Here is a 23,227-nt window from a genome sequence, read left to right on the forward strand (position 1 = left end):
GATACTAGTATACAATTATGGACGGACTGCCACGGTTAGGTGGTATAAAAAAACCACGGTTAGGTGGTATATATTATAATAATAATACAATTATGGATGGACGGACTGCCTGCCGACTGCCGACACAGAGGTAGCCACAGCCGTGAACTACCGCACTGTACACTGGTTGATAAAGAGATAGTAGTATACCCGTAACAACTAGTATGACACTATGACGACGGTATAAAGAATGAAAAAAAAACCACGGTTAGGTGGTATATATTATAATAATAATACAATTATGGATGGACGGACTGCCTGCCGACTGCCGACACAGAGGTAGCCACAGCCGTGAACTACCGCACTGTACACTGGTTGATAAAGAGATAGTAGTATACTCGTAACAACTAGTATGACACTATGACGACGGTATAAAGAATGAAAAAAAAACCACGGTTAGGTGGTATATATTATAATAATAATACAATTATGGATGGACGGACTGCCTGCCGACTGCCGACACAGAGGTAGCCACAGCCGTGAACTACCGCACTGTACACTGGTTGATAAAGAGATAGTAGTATACTCGTAACAACTAGTATGACACTATGACGACGGTATAAAGAATGAAAAAAAAACCACGGTTAGGTGGTATATATTATAATAATAATACAATTATGGATGGACGGACTGCCTGCCGACTGCCGACACAGAGGTAGCCACAGCCGTGAACTACCACACTGTACACTGGTTGATAAAGAGATAGTAGTATACTCGTAACAACTAGTATGACACTATGACGACGGTATAAAGAATGCAAAAAAAACCACAGTTAGGTGGTATATATTATAATAATAATACAATTATGGATGGACGGACTGCCTGCCGACTGCCGACACAGAGGTAGCCACAGCCGTGAACTACCGCACTGTACACTGGTTGATAAAGAGATAGTAGTATACTCGTAACAACTAGTATGACACTATGACGGTATAAAGAATGAAAAAAAAACCACGGTTAGGTGGTATATATTATAATAATAATACAATTATGGATGGACGGACTGCCTGCCGACTGCCGACACAGAGGTAGCCACAGCCGTGAACTACCGCACTGTACACTGGTTGATAAAGAGATAGTAGTATACTCGTAACAATTAGGATGACACTATGACGGTATAAAGAATGAAAAAAAAACCACGGTTAGGTGGTAGGTATATAATAATAAATAATACAATTCTGGTCGGACGGACTGCCTGCCGTGTGCCGACACAGAGGTAGCCACAGCCGTGAACTACCGCACTGTACACTGGTTGATAAAGAGATAGTAGTATACTCGTAACAATTAGGATGACACTATGACGGTATAAAGAATGAAAAAAAAACCACGGTTAGGTGGTAGGTATATAATAATAAATAATACAATTCTGGTCGGACGGACTGCCTGCCGTGTGCCGACACAGAGGTAGCCACAGCCGTGAACTACCGCACTGTACACTGGTTGATAAAGAGATAGTAGTATACTCGTAACAATTAGGATGACACTATGACGGTATAAAGAATGAAAAAAAAACCACGGTTAGGTGGTAGGTATATAATAATAAATAATACAATTCTGGTCGGACGGACTGCCTGCCGTGTGCCGACACAGAGGTAGCCACAGCCGTGAACTACCGCACTGTACACTGGTTGATAAAGAGATAGTAGTATACTCGTAACAATTAGGATGACACTATGACGGTATAAAGAATGAAAAAAAAACCACGGTTAGGTGGTAGGTATATAATAATAAATAATACAATTCTGGTCGGACGGACTGCCTGCCGTGTGCCGACACAGAGGTAGCCACAGCCGTGAACTACCGCACTGTACACTGGTTGATAAAGAGATAGTAGTATACTCGTAACAATTAGGATGACACTATGACGGTATAAAGAATGAAAAAAAAACCACGGTTAGGTGGTAGGTATATAATAATAAATAATACAATTCTGGTCGGACGGACTGCCTGCCGTGTGCCGACACAGAGGTAGCCACAGCCGTGAACTACCGCACTGTACTGTGTCTGCTGCTAATATAGACTGGTTGATATTTAAAGAGATATTAGTAGTATACAACAATACTATACTGGTGGTCAGGCACTGGTCACCACTCCTGCAGCAAAAGTGTGCACTGTTAATTAATATAATTGTACTCCTGGCTCCTGCTAACAACCTGCAGTGCTCCCCAGTCTCCCCCACAATTAATTATAAGCTTTTAATTTATACATTGATGACTGTGCAGCACACTGGGCTGAGCTGAGTGCACACAGACTGAGTCACACTGTGTGACTGACTGTGCTGTGTATCGTTTTTTTTTTCAGGCAGAGAACGGATATAGCAGAGAGAAGTGAACGGATATATTATATTAAATAAAAGTTAACTAGCAACTGCACTGGTCACTGACTGTGGTAAACTAACTCTGTCTGCGACTCTGCACAATCTCTCTCTATCTAATCTATCTATCTCTATTCTAATGGAGAGGACGCCAGACACGTCCTCTCCCTATCAATCTCAATGCACGAGTGAAAATGGCGGCGACGCGCGGCTCCTTATATAGAATCCGAGTCTCGCGATAGAATCCGAGCCTCGCGAGAATCCGACAGCGTCATGATGACGTTCGGGCGCGCTCGGGTTAACCGAGCAAGGCGGGAAGATCCGAGTCGCTCGGACCCGTGGAAAAAAAAGTGAAGTTCGTGCGGGTTCGGATTCAAAGAAACCGAACCCGCTCATCTCTAGGTAATACCTATGACTCTAAACAACAAAAATACAACACAAAATGGCGCTGACAGTTGTAAGCTGCAGAGAAGCACACAGTTTGGAGTCACCAAACTCTATCAACCAATGTAGACATACAAACAAAAAGTTTACGTCTCACTTTGCGCTTTCCAATGTCCTCACAATAGTGGAGCTACTCTAATATCTTCAGTATTAAAAGGGATTTTGGCCCTCATTCCGAGTTGATCGCTCGCTGCCGTTTTTCGCAGCATAGCGATCAGGCTAAAAACCGGCTGTTCTGCGCATGCGTATGGGCCGCAGGGTGCACGCGCCAAGTACTTTCACTCAAAACTAAGCAAATTTACACGGGTGTGCAACGCTTTTCAGTCGCTCTGCTGATCAGTGTCTGATTGACAGGAAGTGGGTGTTTCTGAGCGGAAACAGACCATTTTCCGGAAGTGTGCGAAAAAATGCAGGCATGTCCGGCTAAAACGCAGGACTGGCAGGGGAAACGGGGGAGTGACTGGCCGACGCAGTGAGTGTTTGTGACGTCAAATCAGGAACCAGTCTGCAGTGATCGCAATCTAGGAGTAGGTCTGGAGCTACTCAGAAACTGCAGGAAAAGATTTTCGAGCAATTCTGCTAATCTTTCGTTCGCACTTCTGCTAAGCTAAGATACACTCACAGATGGCGGCGGCCTAGCGTTTGCATTGCTGCTAAAAGCAGCTAGCGAGCGATCAACTCGGAATGAGGGCCATAGTTCTACCTAGCAGTTTGTAATCATGTCTACTTAAGCATGGAATAATATAGTCACATACACTCTCAGTATGGTTTGGTTTAATTAAACTTAAATAGATGAATAGTCCAGAACACAATGTCATCTTTATGTTTAACACCAGTCCATGTGATTTTATAAATTGTCCATCTGGTGACAGTGCAACGTTGCTCTCTGTATAATTAAGCATTGAGCATTCCTCAGGGTAAAAAACAGGGTAATAAATATCTTTGTCCCAGGACTGGAAATGGAGTCAGACCATGTTCATAAGATAGGATGAATAAGACAATAAGCTCTGTATTTCAATAGTATAGTTGCAGCACTTATATATGTATTACAGACAATGTCTAGCACAGGCTGGTGAAAGCCTAAAAGAAATGGGTGTCTCTCACCAAATCAGTGAATGTATCAGGCTTCTCCTTCTTCAGGGCAATCTGGGATGACTTGGAGCTTTCATTTCCACTGGAATGCTTGGTCTGGCTGTGGCACAACCAGTGGTTCCGCCGAGAGAGGGGGGGAGAAGATACAAATTACCCAGGCCCAGGTCTGATGGAGGGGCCCAGTGAGGGCTCAGATGGGGCCCTGGCCCCCTCCCTCTTACCTGGCAGCAGCAGTTGCAGCTCTTCTCCTCAGCCCAGCACACGCTGCTGTGTACTGGGATGCAGGGTGGCCATGGAGGTGCTTAAAATACAATTTTTTTTCAGTATTTTTTTCTAAGGGTACATGACCACACCTCCTGTTATTAGGACATGCCCCTTGAAAGTACCTGGGCCCAGCCCAGCTCTCGACTGCCCTGGGCACAACAAGTCTCAGCCACCTCTTTAATGCAGTTTGTCCCTCTGGATACTGTCTTTCCCATTTGCTGCTTGCCTTTCTTTCTTGTCTCCTACTGTACTGTATATCATGCTTTCACACATCATGTAACTTTCTCTGCTGTCTGCTTCACATCTCTCCACCATGGACTCTTTTTTCTGTTAGCTAACACTTTTTGTAGTCCACCACCCCCTTCACTTTCCTTGTTTTCCTCCACTCAGCCGCCAGCTTGATATCCAGCTTGTCAGCAAGGTCTCTCCTGGGATGCCACACATCTTTATGTCAAACTTGTAGATGAAGCCCTTTATTTGCTTTGCCAGGTTTCAAGGGTTGTCAATCTCTTGAATCAGATCACTATATTTTGGCAACGTACTTGAGCCTAGGTTTAAGTCATACATTGTGTCTTTCTTTCCAATGGCCACAAACCTGCAGAGATGCAAAGAGCTGTTTGTCAGAAAATTGTCAGTTTAAGCGGAACGTGACACTGCAACATCTCCTTCATTTTCTCTGGCAACTGTGGCTGTAAGTAGAAAACTCAATTTTCCTAAGAGACCCACTGGCGGTGATGCAGATCAGTGAGGAACAAGTTGTGACATCTGGTCCGGACTGAAGGAGCTGCTTACAATACTGACATGTATACTGTCACTGCATATGATGCTGTCACCATTGATACAATGGTTGACGGCTATTTCAGTGATAGCATCCAAATAAGCATGTCAGACTGTCTGTTTCAATAGTGGCAGGAAAAAGAGGCAATTTGGAGGCCCTGGCACAAACTGGCTTTGTTTTACTTAAGTTGCCCACCATCCAGTGTGTACTCAGAAAGAGTTTTTATCGCAGCCGGGAACCTTGTCAGCAATCGGTGTAGAAGGTTACTTCCCAAAAATGTGGAAAATATGATGTTCATCAAAATTAATTGCAAATTCCACAAGGAAGAGATTTACCAGCAATTACCTGCAAAAGTACATAGGGACCTGTGATGGTGGATTCCAGCAGGGATATAGTTATAGTCTGTGAAGAAGAGGATGTACACACTGATGGGGGTGAGGAATCGGATGCTGATTAAGACATTGTGCAGCTAGTCTCCACTGCAGACACTTAGGCGATAGGATCACTGCGGGTTTACACATGTATATGTGCCTCCTGATCTCCTGAGATGTGTTTGACCAGTGGGTTTGAATGGGAATTGCAATTTCCCCATTTTTCTAATAACCACATTATTGGGATTGTGTACTTTATTTAAAAATCCTTCTGGCCAGTGAAGTTATTCAACTTTCCCTTTTTGGCAATACCATTACAGCCTATTTTGGTGGGAATCATAGCTACATTTAGATCTTACCCCTGAGGAAGTCCTGCTAAAGGACGAAATGCGTAGGGTTGGAAAGGTGATTAGGATACCTTGTCTACATTGGGGAGTCCCCACCACTGTCCCAGTGTATCATTGGTTCCAAAAACACACCTTGTATATAATCTGAAAATTGTTTTACAGTATACCATATGTTTATGTTGGATGTTATAAATAAACATTAGATGTTTTATTAATTCAAGGCTTTGTGCCATATCTTGGGTGTCTATATTTTTTGGTGTGAGGGTATCTTTCAGGAAAAACATTTGGCTGAGTATAATCAAGCATTGATCTGAAAACCTCAACATATACCCCAGGTGGGGATACCAATCAAGTCCTATAAGAACACACTTGGACAAATTGTCTTTTTAATAAACTATGGACTTTATTATGGACAATTGCCTTTGACAATTTAACGCCCTCTGGTGTCCATTTATCTACATTTTTACTGTTCCAACTAACAGGGGTCCTACCATGAGGTGCTACTCCCTGATGCGCGTGAAAAAGGTTTATTTTATATATATATATATATATATATATATATATATATAACCAATCCATATGGTCCACACTCACATCAGCAAATTTCATGCTGGGGTGCATTCCGGTGAAAAACAACCAACAGGTTATAGTTCCAGTATGACCATACAAAGGGGATGCACTCACCAGACTTCATAAAACGTAGATCCTTTATTTCAAAGCATGGGGTAAACAAGCTACATCGACGTTTCGGTCCTGTCCATCTTGACAAAGGTCCTGGACAGGACCGAAACGTGGATGTAGCTTGTTTACCCCATGCTTTGAAATAAAGGATCTACGTTTTATGAAGTCTGGTGAGTGCTTCCCCTTTCTATGGATATATATATATATATATATATATATATATATATACAAATATACACATCCGGCACTCTGTGCAGCAATAGAGATGCCTGGGTGCCCTCCTAAAGATAATGCAGTATCTGTACCTTCCCCACCTGTGGCTCAGGTGTATCTGGCAAAGGACAAAAGGCGGCACTCCAAGGTCTTGAAAAAACTTTTATATGCAAAGCATAGTGCAAAACAGGGCAATAAAGTGCAAAAAATAGAAAAACATGGAAGTCTTACGACGTTTCAAGGCATCAAGCCTTTTCCTCAGGTAAAGATACCCATGTACAGTGTAGTGTGCAGAAGGAAAGAACCTGGTTCTTTCCTTCTGCACACTACACTGTACATGGGTATCTTTACCTGAGGAAAAGGCTTGATGCCTTGAAACGTCGTAAGACTTCCATGTTTTTCTATTTTTTGCACTTTATTGCCCTGTTTTGCACTATGCTTTGCATATAAAAGTTTTTTCAAGACCTTGGAGTGCCGCCTTTTGTCCTTTGCCAGATACACCTGAGCCACAGGTGTGGAAGGTACAGATACTATATATATATATATATATATATGTGTGTGTGTGTGTGTGTGTGTGTGTGTGTAATTTGCTTATGACACATATTCTAAAGCTGAATTTTTATTCAATTAATTTTGACTGATGGAGTGCTACTTTGTATGTTTTTAAAAATTTGAATTAAAAGTTATTTTTTATTCTTTCTTCTAAGTGTGCCCCAACTAAGAGTCTCTCTTTTCTCTTGTTAGTTCTGACCATCAGAGTTTGTCATTTAATGTTCTGTATAAATAATAATAATAATAATAACCATAATAATAAGATTCTGTTCTATGCATTTGGTAACAATAGTCTTACCTGGTTTAAGGTCAGTTACGCCTTCTCCTACACTTTCCACAATCCCTGCAGCTTCATGGCCTAATATTACCGGGAATTTCATGTTACCCAGTGCCCCACTTATAACATGTTCATCTGATCGGCAAATTCCAGTGGCCACAATCTGCAGAAATGTATAAAATTTTAATTTAACATTGTTTGGAATTCAAGTAACATATTAACTTGCATTTAAAGATATTGTGCCATATGCTGAAATAGTGTTAGACAGCAAGAAATCAATTATTTTATTTCAATATTCCTATTACAATGTGTCCAATACTGTATTGCTTCTTTCAGACCGCAAATGCCGGATCCTACCCGGTAAGACAAACGTGTACTTACCGGGTGGGATCCGGCATTTGCGCTCCGCTGCTGGCTTTCCGACCCGGCAATATACCGGGTTGGTTGCCATAACAGCGGAGGGAGCAGCAGCAGCAGGGGCGGGGGTGGAGGCGGCGCCGGGAGATGAGCTCATCTCCTGCGCCGCCTCTCCCTATGCTGTGATTGGGAACCGTGTCGCATCGACACGGCTCCCATTCACACCGCACCTGACCCGGTAATCAACCCGGGTAAAACCCTTCTTTTTTACCGGGTTGAATTACCGGGTCAGGCGACCCGCTAAAATGACCAAGGACCTTTCACATCGCACACTGACCCGGGTCGACGCGGCAATATGCCGTGTCGATACCGGGTTATTTGTGCGATGTGAAAGGGGTATATGTGAAAAGTTGCTATGGCTTGTACAACGATAACAGCATTAGGCTTCACTTTCCTTCTAAACCCGCCCTCAGACTCCCTTTGGCTACTGTCACCAGAACAAAAAAAGACTTTCACAGCGCTGTTCTTAAAACCAGTCTCTAAAGGATACCAGGATTTCCAAATCAATATAAATTATTCATATATCTGATCCAAAAAAAAGGGCAATTATACTCTGGTATATTTGAATGGTATTATTTCTCCAGTGTATACCAGGTTGTTCAAATAATAATCTGTTATATGTCCACTTAAAAGTGAATGATTTTCCAATATGATGTCAGGGAAAGTTAAAAAGACACGCTTTATTTTTAAAAAATCCACCATTAAAAATCAAACCGTACTTTCATTATCCAGTACATGAATATATATCTTCTTTCTCGTACACAGCAGCAATCAGAAACATTGGGTTTGGCAGTTAGGTTCTGGGATGGATGGATATTCCCAGGTGGGAGCTAACCAAATCCGCTGGACGCCGATGTCTAATGCGGGGGCTTTCTATTCGGGAATTGCGTTACCCGTGAATCGTAACCGTTCCCTCCTGCTGGCGGCAGCAGGCGGACGTGGTCACTATCCGGGAGAAAGCAGAAAGCATTCCGTAACGGGAGGAGAGCAGAGCGGTCGAAGGCGCGTGCAGCGCCGGGAGGTTCACAGCCGGAGGACAGCCATCGGAGGGAACGGTTACGATTCACGGGTAACGCAATTCCCGAATAGAAAGCCCCCGCATTAGACATCGGCGTCCAGCGGATTTGGTGAGCTCCCACCTGGGAACATCCATCCATCCCAGAACCTAACTGCCAAACCCAATGTTTCTGATTGCTGCTGTGTACGAGAAAGAAGATATATATTCATGTACTGGATAATGAAAGTACGGTTTGATTTTTAATGGTGGATTTTTTAAAAATAAAGCGTGTCTTTTTAACTTTCCCTGACATCATATTGGAAAATCATTCACTTTTAAGTAGAGATGAGCGGGTTCGGTTTCTCTGAATCCGAACCCGCACGAACTTCATGTTTTTTTTCACGGGTCCGAGCGACTCGGATCTTCCCGCCTTGCTCGGTTAACCCGAGCGCGCCCGAACGTCATCATGACGCTGTCGGATTCTCGCGAGACTCGGATTCTATATAAGGAGCCGCGCGTCGCCGCCATTTTCACACGTGCATTGAGATTGATAGGGAGAGGACGTGGCTGGCGTCCTCTCCATTTAGATTAGGAGAGAGAGAGAGAGAGATTGACCTGAGGCTGATACTGTAGAAGAGAGTGCAGAGTTTAGTGACTGACCACAGTGACCACCAGCAGTGCAGTTGTTTTATTTAATATATCCGTTCTCTGCCTGAAAAAAACGGTACACACAGTGACTCAGTCACATACCATATCTGTGTGCACTGCTCAGCCCAGTGTGCTGCATGCCTGCATCATCTATGTATATATTATATATCTGACTGTGCTCAGCTCACACAGCTTATAATTGTGGGGGAGACTGGGGAGCACTGCAGTGCCAGTTATAGGTTATAGCAGGAGCCAGGAGTACAAGACAGTCACATACCATATCTGTGTGCACTGCTCAGCCCAGTGTGCTGCATCATCTATGTATATATTATATATCTGACTGTGCTCAGCTCACACAGCTTATAATTGTGGGGGAGACTGGGGAGCACTGCAGTGCCAGTTATAGGTTATAGCAGGAGCCAGGAGTACATATTATATTAAAATTAAACAGTGCACACTTTTGCTGCAGGAGTGCCACTGCCAGTGTGACTGACCAGTGACCTGACCACACTGACCACCAGTATAGTTAGTAGTATACTATATTGTGATTGCCTGAAAAAGTTAAACACTCGTCGTGTGACTTCACTTGTGTGGTGTTTTTTTTTTTATTCTATAAAAAACTCATTCTGCTGACAGACAGTGTCCAGCAGGTCCGTCATTATATAATATATATACCTGTCCGGCTGCAGTAGTGATATATATATATTTTTTATATCATTATTTATCATCCAGTCGCAGCAGACACAGTACGGTAGTTCACGGCTGTGGCTACCTCTGTGTCGGCACTCGGCAGTCCGTCCATAATTGTATACCACCTAACCGTGGTTTTTTTTTCTTTCTTCTTTATACATACATACTACGACATCTCTTTATCAACCAGTCTATATTAGCAGCAGACACAGTACAGTACGGTAGTTCACGGCTGTGGCTACCTCTGTGTCGGCACTCGGCAGTCCGTCCATAATTGTATACCACCTAACCGTGGTTTTTTTTTCTTTCTTCTTCATACATACATACTACGACATCTCTTTATCAACCAGTCTATATTAGCAGCAGACACAGTACAGTACGGTAGTTCACGGCTGTGGCTACCTCTGTGTCGGCACTCGGCAGTCCGTCCATAATTGTATACCACCTAACCGTGGTTTTTTTTTCTTTCTTCTTTATACATACATACTACGACATCTCTTTATCAACCAGTCTATATTAGCAGCAGACACAGTACAGTACGGTAGTTCACGGCTGTGGCTACCTCTGTGTCGGCACTCGGCAGTCCGTCCATAATTGTATACCACCTAACCGTGGTTTTTTTTTCTTTCTTCTTCATACATACATACTACGACATCTCTTTATCAACCAGTCTATATTAGCAGCAGACACAGTACAGTACGGTAGTTCACGGCTGTGGCTACCTCTGTGTCGGCACTCGGCAGTCCGTCCATAATTGTATACCACCTAACCGTGGTTTTTTTTTCTTTCTTCTTTATACATACATACTACGACATCTCTTTATCAACCAGTCTATATTAGCAGCAGACACAGTACAGTACGGTAGTTCACGGCTGTGGCTACCTCTGTGTCGGCACTCGGCAGTCCGTCCATAATTGTATACCACCTAACCGTGGTTTTTTTTTTCTTTCTTCTTTATACATACATACTACGACATCTCTTTATCAACCAGTCTATATTAGCAGCAGACACAGTACAGTACGGTAGTTCACGGCTGTGGCTACCTCTGTGTCGGCACTCGGCAGTCCGTCCATAATTGTATACCACCTAACCGTGGTTTTTTTTTCTTTCTTCTTCATACATACATACTACGACATCTCTTTATCAACCAGTCTATATTAGCAGCAGACACAGTACAGTACGGTAGTTCACGGCTGTGGCTACCTCTGTGTCGGCACTCGGCAGTCCGTCCATAATTGTATACCACCTAACCGTGGTTTTTTTTTCTTTCTTCTTTATACATACATACTACGACATCTCTTTATCAACCAGTCTATATTAGCAGCAGACACAGTACAGTACGGTAGTTCACGGCTGTGGCTACCTCTGTGTCGGCACTCGGCAGTCCGTCCATAATTGTATACCACCTAACCGTGGTTTTTTTTTCTTTCTTCTTCATACATACATACTACGACATCTCTTTATCAACCAGTCTATATTAGCAGCAGACACAGTACAGTACGGTAGTTCACGGCTGTGGCTACCTCTGTGTCGGCACTCGGCAGTCCGTCCATAATTGTATACCACCTACCCGTGGTTTTTTTTTCTTTCTTCTTCATACATACATACTACTACATCTCTTTATCAACCAGTCTATATTAGCAGCAGACACAGTACAGTACGGTAGTTCACGGCTGTGGCTACCTCTGTGTCGGCACTCGGCAGTCCGTCCATAATTGTATACCACCTAACCGTGGTTTTTTTTTCTTTCTTCTTCATACATACATACTACGACATCTCTTTATCAACCAGTCTATATTAGCAGCAGACACAGTACGGTAGTTCACGGCTGTAGCTACCTCTGTGTCGGCACTCGGCAGTCCGTCCATAATTGTATACTAGTATCCATCCATCTCCATTGTTTACCTGAGGTGCCTTTTAGTTGTGCCTATTAAAATATGGAGAACAAAAATGTTGAGGTTCCAAAATTAGGGAAAGATCAAGATCCACTTCCACCTTGTGCTGAAGCTGCTGCCACTAGTCATGGCCGAGACGATGAAATGCCAGCAACGTCGTCTGCCAAGGCCGATGCCCAATGTCATAGTACAGAGCATGTCAAATCCAAAACACCAAATATCAGTAAAAAAAGGACTCCAAAACCTAAAATAAAATTGTCGGAGGAGAAGCGTAAACTTGCCAATATGCCATTTACCACACGGAGTGGCAAGGAACGGCTGAGGCCCTGGCCTATGTTCATGGCTAGTGGTTCAGCTTCACATGAGGATGGAGGCACTCAGCCTCTCGCTAGAAAAATGAAAAGACTCAAGCTGGCAAAAGCAGTAGCACCGCAAAGAACTGTGCGTTCTTCGAAATCCCAAATCCACAAGGAGAGTCCAATTGTGTCGGTTGCGATGCCTGACCTTCCCAACACTGGACGTGAAGAGCATGCGCCTTCCACCATTTGCACGCCCCCTGCAAGTGCTGGAAGGAGCACCCGCAGTCCAGTTCCTGATAGTCAGATTGAAGATGTCAGTGTTGAAGTACACCAGGATGAGGAGGATATGGGTGTTGCTGGCGCTGGGGAGGAAATTGACCAGGAGGATTCTGATGGTGAGGTGGTTTGTTTAAGTCAGGCACCCGGGGAGACACCTGTTGTCCGTGGGAGGAATATGGCCGTTGACATGCCTGGTGAAAATACCAATAAAATCAGCTCTTCGGTGTGGAACTATTTCAACAGAAATGCGGACAACAGGTGTCAAGCCGTGTGTTCCCTTTGTCAAGCTGTAATAAGTAGGGGTAAGGACGTTAACCACCTCGGAACATCCTCCCTTATACGTCACCTGCAGCGCATTCATAATAAGTCAGTGACAAGTTCAAAAACTTTGGGTGACAGCGGAAGCAGTCCACTGACCAGTAAATCCCTTCCTCTTGTAACCAAGCTCACGCAAACCACCCCACCAACTCCCTCAGTGTCAATTTCCTCCTTCCCCAGGAATGCCAATAGTCCTGCAGGCAATGTCACTGGCAATTCTGACGAGTCCTCTCCTGCCTGGGATTCCTCCGATGCATCCTTGCGTGTAACGCCTACTGCTGCTGGCGCTGCTGTTGTTGCTGCTGGGAGTCGATGGTCATCCCAGAGGGGAAGTCGTAAGCCCACTTGTACTACTTCCAGTAAGCAATTGACTGTTCAACAGTCCTTTGCGAGGAAGATGAAATATCACAGCAGTCATCCTGCTGCAAAGCGGATAACTGAGGCCTTGACAACTATGTTGGTGTTAGACGTGCGTCCGGTATCCGCCGTTAGTTCACAGGGAACTAGACAATTTATTGAGGCAGTGTGCCCCCGTTACCAAATACCATCTAGGTTCCACTTCTCTAGGCAGGCGATACCGAGAATGTACACGGACCTCAGAAAAAGACTCACCAGTGTCCTAAAAAATGCAGTTGTACCCAATGTGCACTTAACCACGGACATGTGGACAAGTGGAGCAGGGCAGGGTCAGGACTATATGACTGTGACAGCCCACTGGGTAGATGTATGGACTCCCGCCGCAAGAACAGCAGCGGCGGCACCAGTAGCAGCATCTCGCAAACGCCAACTCTTTCCTAGGCAGGCTACGCTTTGTATCACCGGTTTCCAGAATACGCACACAGCTGAAAACCTCTTACGGCAACTGAGGAAGATCATCGTGGAATGGCTTACCCCAATTGGACTCTCCTGTGGATTTGTGGCATCGGACAACGCCAGCAATATTGTGTGTGCATTAAATATGGGCAAATTCCAGCACGTCCCATGTTTTGCACATACCTTGAATTTGGTGGTGCAGAATTATTTAAAAAACGACAGGGGCGTGCAAGAGATGCTGTCGGTGGCCAGAAAAATTGCGGGACACTTTCGGCGTACAGGCACCACGTACAGAAGACTGGAGCACCACCAAAAACTACTGAACCTGCCCTGCCATCATCTGAAGCAAGAAGTGGTAACGAGGTGGAATTCAACCCTCTATATGCTTCAGAGGTTGGAGGAGCAGCAAAAGGCCATTCAAGCCTATACAATTGAGCACGATATAGGAGGTGGAATGCACCTGTCTCAAGCGCAGTGGAGAATGATTTCAACGTTGTGCAAGGTTCTGATGCCCTTTGAACTTGCCACACGTGAAGTCAGTTCAGACACTGCCAGCCTGAGTCAGGTCATTCCCCTCATCAGGCTTTTGCAGAAGAAGCTGGAGACATTGAAGGAGGAGCTAACACGGAGCGATTCCGCTAGGCATGTGGGACTTGTGGATGGAGCCCTTAATTCGCTTAACAAGGATTCACGGGTGGTCAATCTGTTGAAATCAGAGCACTACATTTTGGCCACCGTGCTCGATCCTAGATTTAAAGCCTATCTTGGATCTCTCTTTCCGGCAGACACAAGTCTGCTGGGGTTGAAAGACCTGCTGGTGAGAAAATTGTCAAGTCAAGCGGAACGCGACCTGTCAACATCTCCTCCTTCACATTCTCCCGCAACTGGGGGTGCGAGGAAAAGGCTCAGAATTCCGAGCCCACCCGCTGGCGGTGATGCAGGGCAGTCTGGAGCGACTGCTGATGCTGACATCTGGTCCGGACTGAAGGACCTGACAACGATTACGGACATGTCGCCTACTGTCACTGCATATGATTCTCTCACCATTGAAAGAATGGTGGAGGATTATATGAGTGACAGCATCCAAGTAGGCACGTCACACAGTCCATACTTATACTGGCAGGAAAAAGAGGCAATTTGGAGGCCATTGCACAAACTGGCTTTATTCTACCTAAGTTGCCCTCCCACAAGTGTGTACTCCGATAGAGTGTTTAGTGCCGCCGCTCACCTTGTCAGCAATCGGCGTACGAGGTTACATCCAGAAAATGTGGAGAAGATGATGTTCATTAAAATGAATTATAATCAATTCCTCCGCGGAGACATTGACCAGCAGCAATTGCCTCCACAAAGTACACAGGGAGCTGAGATGGTGGATTCCAGTGGGGACGAATTGATAATCTGTGAGGAGGGGGATGTACACGGTGATATATCGGAGGGTGATGATGAGGTGGACATCTTGCCTCTGTAGAGCCAGTTTGTGCAAGGAGAGATTAATTGCTTCTTTTTGGGGGGGGGGTCCAAACCAACCCGTCATATCAGTCACAGTCGTGTGGCAGACCCTGTCACTGAAATGATGGGTTGGTTAAAGTGTGCATGTCCTGTTTTGTTTATACAACATAAGGGTGGGTGGGAGGGCCCAAGGACAATTCCATCTTGCACCTCTTTTTTCTTTTATTTTTCTTTGCGTCATGTGCTGTTTGGGGAGGGTTTTTTGGAAGGGACATCCTGCGTGACACTGCAGTGCCACTCCTAAATGGGCCCGGTGTTTGTGTCGGCCACTAGGGTCGCTAATCTTACTCACACAGTCAGCTACCTCATTGCGCCTCTTTTTTTCTTTGCGTCATGTGCTGATTGGGGAGGGTTTTTTGGAAGGGACATCCTGCGTGACACTGCAGTGCCACTCCTAAATGGGCCCGGTGTTTGTGTCGGCCACTAGGGTCGCTAATCTTACTCACACAGTCAGCTACCTCATTGCGCCTCTTTTTTTCTTTGCGTCATGTGCTGATTGGGGAGGGTTTTTTGGAAGGGACATCCTGCGTGACACTGCAGTGCCACTCCTAAATGGGCCCGGTGTTTGTGTCGGCCACTAGGGTCGCTAATCTTACTCACACAGTCAGCTACCTCATTGCGCCTCTTTTTTTCTTTGCGTCATGTGCTGATTGGGGAGGGTTTTTTGGAAGGGACATCCTGCGTGACACTGCAGTGCCACTCCTAAATGGGCCCGGTGTTTGTGTCGGCCACTAGGGTCGCTAATCTTACTCACACAGTCAGCTACCTCATTGCGCCTCTTTTTTTCTTTGCGTCATGTGCTGATTGGGGAGGGTTTTTTGGAAGGGACATCCTGCGTGACACTGCAGTGCCACTCCTAAATGGGCCCGGTGTTTGTGTCGGCCACTAGGGTCGCTAATCTTACTCACACAGTCAGCTACCTCATTGCGCCTCTTTTTTTCTTTGCATCATGTGCTGATTGGGGAGGTTTTTTTGGAAGGGACATCCTGCGTGACACTGCAGTGCCACTCCTAAATGGGCCCGGTGTTTGTGTCGGCCACTAGGGTCGCTAATCTTACTCACACAGTCAGCTACCTCATTGCGCCTCTTTTTTTCTTTGCGTCATGTGCTGATTGGGGAGGGTTTTTTGGAAGGGACATCCTGCGTGACACTGCAGTGCCACTCCTAAATGGGCCCGGTGTTTGTGTCGGCCACTAGGGTCGCTTATCTTACTCACACAGTCAGCTACCTCATTGCGCCTCTTTTTTTCTTTGCGTCATGTGCTGATTGGGGAGGGTTTTTTGGAAGGGACATCCTGCGTGACACTGCAGTGCCACTCCTAGATGGGCCAGGTGTTTGTGTCGGCCACTAGTGTCGCTTAGCTTAGTCATCCAGCGACCTTGGTGCAAATTTTAGGACTAAAAATAATATTGTGAGGTGTGAGGTATTCAGAATAGACTGAAAATGAGTGGAAATTATGGTTTTTGAGGTTAATAATAATATGGGATCAAAATGACCCCCAAATTCTATGATTTAAGCTGTTTTTTAGTGTTTTTTAAAAAAAACACCCGAATCCAAAACACACCCGAATCCGACAAAAAAAATTCGGTGAGGTTTTGCCAAAACGCGGTCGAACCCAAAACACGGCCGCGGAACCGAACCCAAAACCAAAACACAAAACCCGAAAAATTTCAGGCGCTCATCTCTACTTTTAAGTAGAGATGAGCGCCTGAAATTTTTCGGGTTTTGTGTTTTGGTTTTGGGTTCGGTTCCGCGGCCGTGTTTTGGGTTCGAACGCGTTTTGGCAAAACCTCACCGAATTTTTTTTGTCAGATTCGGGTGTGTTTTGGATTCGGGTGTTTTTTTCCAAAAACACTAAAAAACAGCTTAAATCATAGAATTTGGGGGTCATTTTGATCCCAAAGTATTATTAACCTCAAAAACCATAATTTACACTCATTTTCAGTCTATTCTGAATACCTCACACCTCACAATATTATTTTTAGTCCTAAAATTTGCACCAAGGTCGCTGTGTGAGTAAGATAAGCGACCCTAGTGGCCGACACAAACACCGGGCCCATCTAGGAGTGGCACTGCAGTGTCACGCAGGATGTCCCTTCCAAAAAACCCTCCCCAAACAGCACATGACGCAAAGAAAAAAAGAGGCGCAATGAGGTAGCTGTGTGAGTAAGATTAGCGACCCTAGTGGCCGACACAAACACCGGGCCCATCTAGGAGTGGCACTGCAGTGTCACGCAGGATGGCCCTTCCAAAAAACCCTCCCCAAACAGCACATGACGCAAAGAAAAAAAGAGGCGCAATGAGGTAGCTGTGTGAGTAAGATTAGCGACCCTAGTGGCCGACACAAACACCGGGCCCATCTAGGAGTGGCACTGCAGTGTCACGCAGGATGGCCCTTCCAAAAAACCCTCCCCAAACAGCACATGACGCAAAGAAAAAAAGAGGCGCAATGAGGTAGCTGACTGTGTGAGTAAGATTAGCGACCCTAGTGGCCGACACAAACACCGGGCCCATCTAGGAGTGGCACTGCAGTGTCACGCAGGATGTCCCTTCCAAAAAACCCTCCCCAAACAGCACATGACGCAAAGAAAAAAAGAGGCGCAATGAGGTAGCTGACTGTGTGAGTAAGATTAGCGACCCTAGTGGCCGACACAAACACCGGGCCCATCTAGGAGTGGCACTGCAGTGTCACGCAGGATGTCCCTTCCAAAAAACCCTCCCCAATCAGCACATGATGCAAAGAAAAAGAAAAGAAAAAAGAGGTGCAAGATGGAATTGTCCTTGGGCCCTCCCACCCACCCTTATGTTGTATAAACAAAACAGGACATGCACACTTTAACCAACCCATCATTTCAGTGACAGGGTCTGCCACACGACTGTGACTGATATGACGGGTTGGTTTGGACCCCCCCCAAAAAAGAAGCAATTAATCTCTCCTTGCACAAACTGGCTCTACAGAGGCAAGATGTCCACCTCATCTTCACCCTCCGATATATCACCGTGTACATCCCCCTCCTCACAGATTATCAATTCGTCCCCACTGGAATCCACCATCTCAGCTCCCTGTGTACTTTGTGGAGGCAATTGCTGCTGGTCAATGTCTCCGCGGAGGAATTGATTATAATTCATTTTAATGAACATCATCTTCTCCACATTTTCTGGATGTAACCTCGTACGCCGATTGCTGACAAGGTGAGCGGCGGCACTAAACACTCTTTCGGAGTACACACTTGTGGGAGGGCAACTTAGGTAGAATAAAGCCAGTTTGTGCAAGGGCCTCCAAATTGCCTCTTTTTCCTGCCAGTATAAGTACGGACTGTGTGACGTGCCTACTTGGATGCGGTCACTCATATAATCCTCCACCATTCTATCAATGTTGAGAGAATCATATGCAGTGACAGTAGACGACATGTCCGTAATCGTTGTCAGGTCCTTCAGTCCGGACCAGATGTCAGCATCAGCAGTCGCTCCAGACTGCCCTGCATCACCGCCAGCGGGTGGGCTCGGAATTCTGAGCCTTTTCCTCGCACCCCCAGTTGCGGGAGAATGTGAAGGAGGAGATGTTGACAGGTCGCGTTCCGCTTGACTTGACAATTTTGTCACCAGCAGGTCTTTCAACCCCAGCAGACCTGTGTCTGCCGGAAAGAGAGATCCAAGGTAGGCTTTAAATCTAGGATCGAGCACGGTGGCCAAAATGTAGTGCTCTGATTTCAACAGATTGACCACCCGTGAATCCTTGTTAAGCGAATTAAGGGCTGCATCCACAAGTCCCACATGCCTAGCGGAATCGCTCCGTGTTAGCTCCTTCTTCAATGCCTCCAGCTTCTTCTGCAAAAGCCTGATGAGGGGAATGACCTGACTCAGGCTGGCAGTGTCTGAACTGACTTCACGTGTGGCAAGTTCAAAGGGCATCAGAACCTTGCACAACGTTGAAATCATTCTCCACTGCACTTGAGACAGGTGCATTCCACCTACTATATCGTGCTCAATTGTATAGGCTTGAATGGCCTTTTGCTGCTCCTCCAACCTCTGAAGCATATAGAGGGTTGAATTCCACCTCGTTACCACTTCTTGCTTCAGATGATGGCAGGGCAGGTTCAGTAGTTTTTGGTGGTGCTCCAGTTTTCTGTACGTGGTGCCTGTACGCCGAAAGTGTCCCGCAATTCTTCTGGCCACCGACAGCATCTCTTGCACGCCCCTGTCGTTTTTTAAAAAATTCTGCACCACCAAATTCAAGGTATGTGCAAAACATGGGACGTGCTGGAATTGGCCCAGATTTAATGCACACACAATATTGCTGGCGTTGTCCGATGCCACAAATCCACAGGAGAGTCCAATTGGGGTAAGCCATTCCGCGATGATCTTCCTCAGTTGCCGTAAGAGGTTTTCAGCTGTGTGCGTATTCTGGAAAGCGGTGATACAAAGCGTAGCCTGCCTAGGAAAGAGTTGGCGTTTGCGAGATGCTGCTACTGGTGCCGCCGCTGCTGTTCTTGCGGCGGGAGTCCATACATCTACCCAGTGGGCTGTCACAGTCATATAGTCCTGACCCTGCCAAGCTCCACTTGTCCACATGTCCGTGGTTAAGTGGACATTGGGTACAGCTGCATTTTTTAGGACACTGGTGACTCTTTTTCTGAGGTCTGTGTACATTTTCGGTATCGCCTGCCTAGAGAAATGGAACCTAGATGGTATTTGGTACCGGGGACACAGTACCTCCAACAAGTCTCTAGTTGGCTCTGCAGTAATGATGGATACCGGAACCACGTTTCTCACCACCCAGGATGCCAAGGCCTCAGTTATCCGCTTTGCAGTAGGATGACTGCTGTGATATTTCATCTTCCTCGCAAAGGACTGTTGAACAGTCAATTGTTTACTGGAAGTAGTACAAGTGGGCTTACGACTTCCCCTCTGGGATGACCATCGACTCCCAGCGGCAACAACAGCAGCGCCAGCAGCAGTAGGCGTTACACGCAAGGATGCATCGGAGGAATCCCAGGCAGGAGAGGACTCGTCAGAATTGCCAGTGACATGGCCTGCAGGACTATTGGCATTCCTGGGGAAGGAGGAAATTGACACTGAGGGAGTTGGTGGGGTGGTTTGCGTGAGCTTGGTTACAAGAGGAAGGGATTTACTGGTCAGTGGACTGCTTCCGCTGTCACCCAAAGTTTTTGAACTTGTCACTGACTTATTATGAATGCGCTGCAGGTGACGTATAAGGGAGGATGTTCCGAGGTGGTTAACGTCCTTACCCCTACTTATTACAGCTTGACAAAGGGAACACACGGCTTGACACCTGTTGTCCGCATTTCTGGTGAAATACCTCCACACCGAAGAGCTGATTTTTTTGGTATTTTCACCTGGCATGTCAACGGCCATATTCCTCCCACGGACAACAGGTGTCTCCCCGGGTGCCTGACTTAAACAAACCACCTCACCATCAGAATCCTCCTGGTCAATTTCCTCCCCAGCGCCAGCAACACCCATATCCTCCTCATCCTGGTGTACTTCAACACTGACATCTTCAATCTGACTATCAGGAACTGGACTGCGGGTGCTCCTTCCAGCACTTGCAGGGGGCGTGCAAATGGTGGAAGGCGCATGCTCTTCACGTCCAGTGTTGGGAAGGTCAGGCATCGCAACCGACACAATTGGACTCTCCTTGTGGATTTGGGATTTCAAAGAACGCACAGTTCTTTGCGGTGCTTTTGCCAGCTTGAGTCTTTTCAGTTTTCTAGCGAGAGGCTGAGTGCTTCCATCCTCATGTGAAGCTGAACCACTAGCCATGAACATAGGCCAGGGCCTCAGCCGTTCCTTGCCACTCCGTGTGGTAAATGGCATATTGGCAAGTTTACGCTTCTCCTCCGACAATTTTATTTTAGGTTTTGGAGTCCTTTTTTTACTGATATTTGGTGTTTTGGTTTTGACATGCTCTGTACTATGCCATTGGGCATCGGCCTTGGCAGACGACGTTGCTGGCATTTCATCGTCTCGGCCATGACTAGTGGCAGCAGCTTCAGCACGAGGTGGAAGTGGATCTTGATCTTTCCCTAATTTTGGAACCTCAACATTTTTGTTCTCCATATTTTAATAGGCACAACTAAAAGGCACCTCAGGTAAACAATGGAGATGGATGGATTGGATACTAGTATACAATTATGGACGGGCTGCCGAGTGCCGACACAGAGGTAGCCACAGCCGTGAACTACCGCACTGTACTGTGTCTGCTGCTAATATATAGACTGGTTGATAAAGAGATAGTATACTCGTAACTAGTATGTATGTATAAAGAAAGAAAAAAAAACCACGGTTAGGTGGTATATACAATTATGGACGGGCTGCCGAGTGCCGACACAGAGGTAGCCACAGCCGTGAACTACCGCACTGTACTGTGTCTGCTGCTAATATATAGACTGGTTGATAAAGAGATAGTATACTCGTAACTAGTATGTATGTATAAAGAAAGAAAAAAAAACCACGGTTAGGTGGTATATACAATTATGGACGGGCTGCCGAGTGCCGACACAGAGGTAGCCACAGCCGTGAACTACCGCACTGTACTGTGTCTGCTGCTAATATATAGACTGGTTGATAAAGAGATAGTATACTCGTAACTAGTATGTATGTATAAAGAAAGAAAAAAAAAACACGGTTAGGTGGTATATACAATTATGGACGGGCTGCCGAGTGCCGACACAGAGGTAGCCACAGCCGTGAACTACCGCACTGTACTGTGTCTGCTGCTAATATATAGACTGGTTGATAGAGATAGTATACTCGTAACTAGTATGTATGTATAAAGAAAGAAAAAAAAAACACGGTTAGGTGGTATATACAATTATGGACGGGCTGCCGAGTGCCGACACAGAGGTAGCCACAGCCGTGAACTACCGCACTGTACTGTGTCTGCTGCTAATATATAGACTGGTTGATAAAGAGATAGTATACTCGTAACTAGTATGTATGTATAAAGAAAGAAAAAAAAACACGGTTAGGTGGTATATACAATTATGGACGGGCTGCCGAGTGCCGACACAGAGGTAGCCACAGCCGTGAACTACCGCACTGTACTGTGTCTGCTGCTAATATATAGACTGGTTGATAAAGAGATAGTATACTCGTAACTAGTATGTATGTATAAAGAAAGAAAAAAAAAACACGGTTAGGTGGTATATACAATTATGGACGGGCTGCCGAGTGCCGACACAGAGGTAGCCACAGCCGTGAACTACCGCACTGTACTGTGTCTGCTGCTAATATATAGACTGGTTGATAAAGAGATAGTATACTCGTAACTAGTATGTATGTATAAAGAAAGAAAAAAAACCACGGTTAGGTGGTATATACAATTATGGACGGGCTGCCGAGTGCCGACACAGAGGTAGCCACAGCCGTGAACTACCGCACTGTACTGTGTCTGCTGCTAATATATAGACTGGTTGATAAAGAGATAGTATACTCGTAACTAGTATGTATGTATAAAGAAAGAAAAAAAACCACGGTTAGGTGGTATATACAATTATGGACGGGCTGCCGAGTGCCGACACAGAGGTAGCCACAGCCGTGAACTACCGCACTGTACTGTGTCTGCTGCTAATATATAGACTGGTTGATAAAGAGATAGTATACTCGTAACTAGTATGTATGTATAAAGAAAGAAAAAAAAACCACGGTTAGGTGGTATATACAATTATGGACGGGCTGCCGAGTGCCGACACAGAGGTAGCCACAGCCGTGAACTACCGCACTGTACTGTGTCTGCTGCTAATATATAGACTGGTTGATAAAGAGATAGTATACTCGTAACTAGTATGTATGTATAAAGAAAGAAAAAAAAACCACGGTTAGGTGGTATATACAATTATGGACGGGCTGCCGAGTGCCGACACAGAGGTAGCCACAGCCGTGAACTACCGCACTGTACTGTGTCTGCTGCTAATATATAGACTGGTTGATAAAGAGATAGTATACTCGTAACTAGTATGTATGTATA

General features: G+C 45.5%; 1 protein-coding gene across 2 annotated transcripts in view; it reads right to left on the bottom strand.

Annotated features, from left to right (window-relative positions):
* LOC134910195 (alcohol dehydrogenase 1-like) overlaps window positions 1-23,227 on the bottom strand; it is a 177,551-nt gene that overhangs the window by 83,453 nt on the left and 70,871 nt on the right. For both annotated transcript variants that reach the window (XM_063917968.1, XM_063917962.1), the window contains exon 3: window positions 7,394-7,535. In XM_063917968.1, the coding sequence (XP_063774038.1) occupies window positions 7,394-7,535 (142 nt within the window). The remainder of the gene's footprint in view (window positions 1-7,393; window positions 7,536-23,227) is intronic.

This window comes from Pseudophryne corroboree, chromosome 1 (assembly GCF_028390025.1).
Source record: "Pseudophryne corroboree isolate aPseCor3 chromosome 1, aPseCor3.hap2, whole genome shotgun sequence".
In the NCBI taxonomy this organism is placed as follows: Eukaryota; Metazoa; Chordata; class Amphibia; order Anura; family Myobatrachidae; genus Pseudophryne; species Pseudophryne corroboree.